Consider the following 6,000-nt stretch of genomic DNA (forward strand, 5'->3'; position numbering starts at 1 on the left):
AGAAACTTTTAGAAGAGTATACTAGAGAATTATCCTTAATCTCTATAACTCAACCTCATGTTACAGGAGAAATAAACTGCATGGATTGCAGCTCCACTGGAGAAACTATCTGAGGCAGATAGTCACAAATACACAAAATTTTGCACACAATTAAATTTAGACTCTGCCCCTGTAACCCTTCCAGTTTAAGAATCTTTCCTATAGTCCTGACCTGTGTGGCTAAGTTGCTTGAGCATCATCCTGCAAAGCAAAAGGTTGCCAGTTCGATTCCTGGTCAGAGCATATGCCTGTTGCTGCAATGTTTGTCACATCAATGTTTCTTTCCCTCTCTTTCTCCCTCCCTTCCCCTCTCTCTAAAAATAAATAAATAAAATCTTTTTAAAAAAGAATCTTTCTTGTAAATGTTCTAATGAATCAAGAATTTTAGCTGACCTTCTGAAAAAAGAATTCCATCTCCAATAAAAATCATTCAAATTTCACAGACCACTTTGATGACTAATTCTAGCATCCTACAAACATGTGCTTTACCTTTCCTGAAACAGATTCCCCATCGTAGAAAAGATAGTGTTTTTCTACTTTGCCATCTTCGGTTTTCATCTCCGCCATTTTCCTGGTCTCCCCATCATTAAGGACAACATCGATTTCACAAATGGGACCAAAAAAGCCACCAAGAAAACTCTGAAATACAAGAAAAATGCTCTAATGATATTTTGTCAGCCACTGTTTTGTAATTCAAATTTAATTACCTATGACCTACAGTTAAAGAAACTGCAAATCTGTGGATTCATAGGAAGTAAGAACTTAAATTTAATACAAATATGTAATACAGTTAATACTGTACACTTAGGATATATTCGTTATTATTTTCAATAAAAAACAAAAACTAAACAAATTAAAACATGCTATAATTTCAATCATTTCCAAAGGTAACTACTATAAATATCATTTTTGCTGTGTATAATGCACACCCACGTTTCGGTGCGCATTATACACGGTATTATTACACCCATGGTATGTATTCATTATATCTATGTATAATGTGCATCCTTATTTTCCCTCAAAAATTTGAGCAAAAGTGCATTATTATACACCACAAAATATAGTAAGCAAATACATATAACAAATAAAAAATTCTTAACATCTGGATTTAAAAAGTTACCTTTAGTTATACTCATATAAGTTTCATTCATCACAGAAGAACTCCTAAATCCAAATTGCTTGTACAAATTTAAATGAATTATTACAATGTACTACTTCTTGTAAAATCTACTGCTATATAAGTCTGAACAAGATGTGTAAGCCCCTGGAATAAAACGTACTCTAATGGGCCCTGGCTACTGCAGCTCAGTGGACTGAGTGTGGGCCTGCAAACCAAAGGGTCTCCAGTTCAGTTCTCAGTAAGGGCACAAGCCTGGACTGCGGGCCAGGTCTCTGGTACAGGGTGTGTGAGAAGCAACCACACACTGATGTTTTTTTCCCCTCTCTTTCTCCTTCCCTTCTCCTCTCTCTAAAAATAAATAAATAAAATCCTTCAAGAAAAAGAAAACACTCTAATGGGAGGGAGTAATTAAATTTGTTAATTTTACAAAGAAAACGTATAAGCCTTTTTCTGTAAACCCTGAAAATGATAGACCTATGAGACAAACTGCTTATGAATGCCAAAGCATATTAGTAATACAAAACCCATTAATAATTCCAATATCAGATACAGTTGTGAGTTAGTTTTATCACTAACAAAAGCTAATTTTCTAGTATTTTAAAAAATGTACAGCCCTGACAGGCATCGCTCAGTTGATCGGGTGTCATCCAGCAAAGCAAAAGTTTACCGGCTGAATTCCCAGTCAGGTCACATACATGGGTTACGGCCTGGTCCCAGGTCGGGGTACATGCGAGAGGCAACTGATCAATGTTTCTCTCGCACAGTGATGTTTCTCTCCCTCTCTCTCCCCCTCCTTCCCTTCTCTATAAAAATAAATAAAACAAGAATTTACAGAGAACAGTCTCTTACCCTGTTATCCATTATCCCTACTTACTCTGCCTTAACAACCACAGTGATCTCTTAAAAACATAAACTGATCATCCTATTTAAAATCCTTCAATGTGCTGGTGATAGTATAAATTGGAACACCTGTTTACAAAATAGTTGGCATTATCTGTTAAAATTAAAGATAAACATATCCCATGACCCAGCAATTACACCGCTTAAGTATCTACTCAAAGACATACAGCTGAACTTTTTTTTTTATTAAAAAATTTTATTTATTTATTTTTAGGGAAGGGAAGGAAGAAAGAGAGGGAGAGAAACATCAATGTATGGTTGCATCTTGTATGCTCCCTACTGGGAACCTGGCCTGCAACCTAGGCATATTCCCTACACTGGGATTCGAACCCGCAACCCTATGGTTCACAGGCCGGCCCTCAATCCACTGAGCCACACCAAGGGCAGAACTTCGAATTTGAAGGCTGATATTAAAAGATCAAGTAATCAAAAATAAATATTACAATTGCCACTAATTAAAATGTAAAAGACTTGTTTTATAAAACTTGACAATTAACTAACATGATTACAATTAAAGTCTTATTTTGACACAATACATAAAAATTTAAAATTCCCATTTAAAATGTGTAAAAACTGTCATCTTTTATTATTTTCTGTGTCCATTAAATATTTCATACCTAAAAACTAAGAGTAGACTTAATTTTCAACACAATCAACATATTGGGTTGGCCAAAAAGTTTGGTTTTTTCTATAAGATGGCTCTAGCAGCGCTTAGTTGCTTTTAACTTCATTCAAAACAATTTTGTTAGATTATATTGTGCAGTTGTCATATCAGCTTATATATTTTTTAAAAAACTTACCAAAATTGGTGAATTTTTGTGTAGCTATTTTAATATTGAAGATGGAAGAAAATAAGTGACATTTTCAGGATATTATGCTTTATTATTTCAAGAAAGGTAAAAACGCAACTGAAATGCAAAAAAAGATCTGTGCAGTGTATGGAGAAGGTGCTGTGACTGATGGAAAGTGTTAAACTCGATTTGTGAAGTTTTGTGCTGGAGATTTCCAGCTGGATGATGCTCCACAATCAGGTAGACCAGCTGAAGATGACAGCTATCAAATTGAGACATTAACAGAAAACAATCGTTATATCATGCAGGAGGTAGCTGACATACTCAAAATATCCAAATCAATAAAGTTATTGGTGAAAAATGAAAAATGTGTATTTTATTTTACGGAAAAAAACCATATGGGCTTTTGGGCCAACCCAATAGTAAGACTGGGAGAGATTTAAAAACCTCATATTGTATATGCAAAATAGTACCATCTTGAGAAACAACTATAATGCTTTAACAAGGTTTAGTTAATGACACTTTGAGAATTTAGCACTGGGTTAACATCCAGTTTTTTACACTAGGATGTATCAAAAATGAATTAGTCTTACTAAAAGCCTCCAAAAATTGTGAATGTCTTATATTTAACAAGTAGACAACAGAGAAGAAAAAATATCTGAGAGAAAAGTTTGTCTTTGTTTTCCTTCTAAAGGAGTTGAATGGAAAAATTCTTTACCCCAAGTCTGTCTTTGAAGTTTTTATTTCAAGATGTGCATCTTCTCTCATCTCAAACAAAAAGTCATAAAATTAAAAATTTTTCATTATTCACAAATTAAATACTTCTCATGTGTAAAGAGGAAAGAAAATACAGAATTGTTAGGATGGTGAAGACTTGAAGAAGGGAATAAAAATTATAAATAGGTTTAGGATGCATTAACAAAGATTTTTGCTGAAATTACAGAGGGCAGTTTTGAGATCTTTAAAGTGAAAGACTACTCAGTTTTTCTCGAAAAGATATCTTCAAGTAAGCATTTAGAATACAAGATTTTCAGGAGCAATACTTAGTAGCCTTTAAATAACTAGACTGCAGTATATAACTATTAAAAACATTGTAACAATTGTTTTACAGTTATCTAACCATGGCTTAAATCTCCTACCACTGCCTTTAGGTTAATTTAAGATTGTTCATATTACTTTTTAAATCCAATACTGAGTATTACCATTTAGCAAAATTACATGTAGCTACATTAAAAGGCAAACTTTTTAGCTCTCACTGAAGAAATTTCACTAGGTCCAGTGGATGTAAAGACATGCAACTCAAGGTGAGTGAAGGGAGGCTCTCAAAATTTACTCACTTAGCCCATGCACAGCAATGAAACAGCAAATTTTCATACATATATTAGAAGTGTGCACATTTCGAGGTTATAAAGCCTTAGAATTTAGTTTGACGACTAACTTGAAAATAAAATTGTTCATGAACATGATTCAAAAACTTATTAGAAGTAACGATTTTAAATGCAAGCAAACAAGAGGAAGGCCTTTTAAAGTTTTCTTTGCAAACTTTATTCAACTGAAGACTTCCCTAACTCCTGACTAGGCAAGGTCCCTCAACACTTCCTTCTTAGTATTTATCACACAACCGCAATTTCCACGTTAAACAAATAAATATGCAAATATGTATCTCACTCTAGGTTGTAAACTACAAGAACAATAGCTGTTTCAGTCTTGCTGGGGGCGTCTCGACATACCTAAGCAATTATTTGTTGTATGAAAGGGAAAGAGGCTCCAAGTTTAAGAATGAACATGTCTGTCTTTTCTTATATTTATTCAAAGTAACTTTTAAAAATAAATCTAGCTTGGTCTTAAGCCAAAAGTATCATGCAGCTTATTGAAGTGGTGAGCTTCGGGAAAGCAGGTTGTATAAGGGGCGCACACAGCAGACACTCAACACATGCCTGTTAAAGGAAACGAATAAACGAATACTACCATAAAATGAGCCAAATGAAATCGAATCCAGAGATTGCCAGCACACACAAGGTTAAACGCCATCGTGCCCACGCTTCTGATTCCCACAGTGTTTATAGAACAGTCTTCCTTCCCTCTATTCCCTAGGCCATTTCAACATCCCAAAGCGTTAAGTTCCTACAAATAGCTTGGGGAAGGAAATGAGAACCAGTGCTTAAACCAGCGGGCACGAAACTTGGTCCTTTGAGTTAAAAACGCCCCCTATTCCAAAGTCCTTTTCTTTATTCTCTTTCATTCTACAAGTGTCAACATCAGACGTTAACTGGAGCCAGAACTCTCAGAATGTCACCATACTCAGGTTAAAGAAATAAATAAATCACGGAGTTTATCAAGCTAGAGACACCCTGAAAGAAAGTGACCACGTCCTCTTCCCCCGAGTCCGGAACTGGGTGACTCACGCGTCGCCCCACGTTAAAGAAACCGAAGCTGCCCGGGAAGAGCGGAGGGACTGGCTACCTTGGAACGGGAGGCGGCGGCGAGCCCCCGCAGAGGCGGGGTCCGAGTAACCAACCAGGGCCCCCGCAGCCGATCGAGGAACTCGGGCAAAGTCTCCGACATTGCCAGGATAGCGCGTCGCCTCCCGCAGGTGCTAGGGCCTGGCCGAGAGCGGGAAGAGACGGCGCCGTCCGCACTTCCCTGACCTCGCCAGGCCCGCCCGACAGGCCTAACCGGCCCCGCTAGTCTGGCCCGCCTGCCGCTCCCCACGGCCCCTTCCGCGACGCCGGGACCGCCGTTGGCCGTCCCGCCGCGCGCTCCGGAGCTAGGGCTGGAGGCAGACGAACGGGTCGCCGCGAACTTACCATTGTCAGAGCCGCGCCGCCGCGTACCCCTAGCTTCACTCTTTTCCTCAGAACTCCCAGCCCCCGCGCTGTCACGTGACCTCGGGCCGCCGACCGCACGTGACCTCTGCCTGCCTTCTCTCCCCTCCTCCCGTACCGGCCTTCTCTAGGCCTCTCGCCCCGCCTTACTGGCCAGCCTGGTAGTGCTAGAGGGCCGCTTGGAGGCGGGGCCTCGTGCTCTACCCTGCGGCGGAGGGGGTGAGGCACTGGGATGTCGTAAAGTGGGAGGGGCCTGTGCTGTCGTAGGCCCCCAGGTCCTCCTCCTGCTCCTTTCCGTGACGTGACGGCCGGTTGCTGGCTGGCT

At 39.2% G+C, this 6,000-nt stretch overlaps 1 protein-coding gene across 2 annotated transcripts in view; it reads right to left on the reverse strand.

Annotated features, from left to right (window-relative positions):
* The window catches only part of VPS26A (VPS26 retromer complex component A), a 31,110-nt gene extending 25,368 nt beyond the window's left edge, over nucleotides 1-5,742 (reverse strand). Inside the window, exons 1-2 of one of the 2 annotated variants that reach the window (XM_054572686.1) lie at nucleotides 5,658-5,742; nucleotides 529-678 (exon numbers count right to left, since the gene is read on the reverse strand). In XM_054572686.1, coding sequence (XP_054428661.1) covers nucleotides 529-678; nucleotides 5,658-5,660 — 153 coding nt within the window. In that variant the 5' untranslated portion in view covers nucleotides 5,661-5,742. Of the gene's footprint in view, nucleotides 1-528; nucleotides 679-5,313; nucleotides 5,416-5,657 lie in introns of those variants that run through there. The other variant, XM_054572685.1, reaches the window with a different exon arrangement.
* Nucleotides 5,743-6,000: the final 258 nt, after the last annotated feature.

Source organism: Pteronotus mesoamericanus, unplaced genomic scaffold, assembly GCF_021234165.1.
Source record: "Pteronotus mesoamericanus isolate MK-2021 breed Mesoamerican mustached bat unplaced genomic scaffold, CSHL_Meso_final contig_24, whole genome shotgun sequence".
NCBI classification, from domain to species: domain Eukaryota; kingdom Metazoa; phylum Chordata; class Mammalia; order Chiroptera; family Mormoopidae; genus Pteronotus; species Pteronotus mesoamericanus.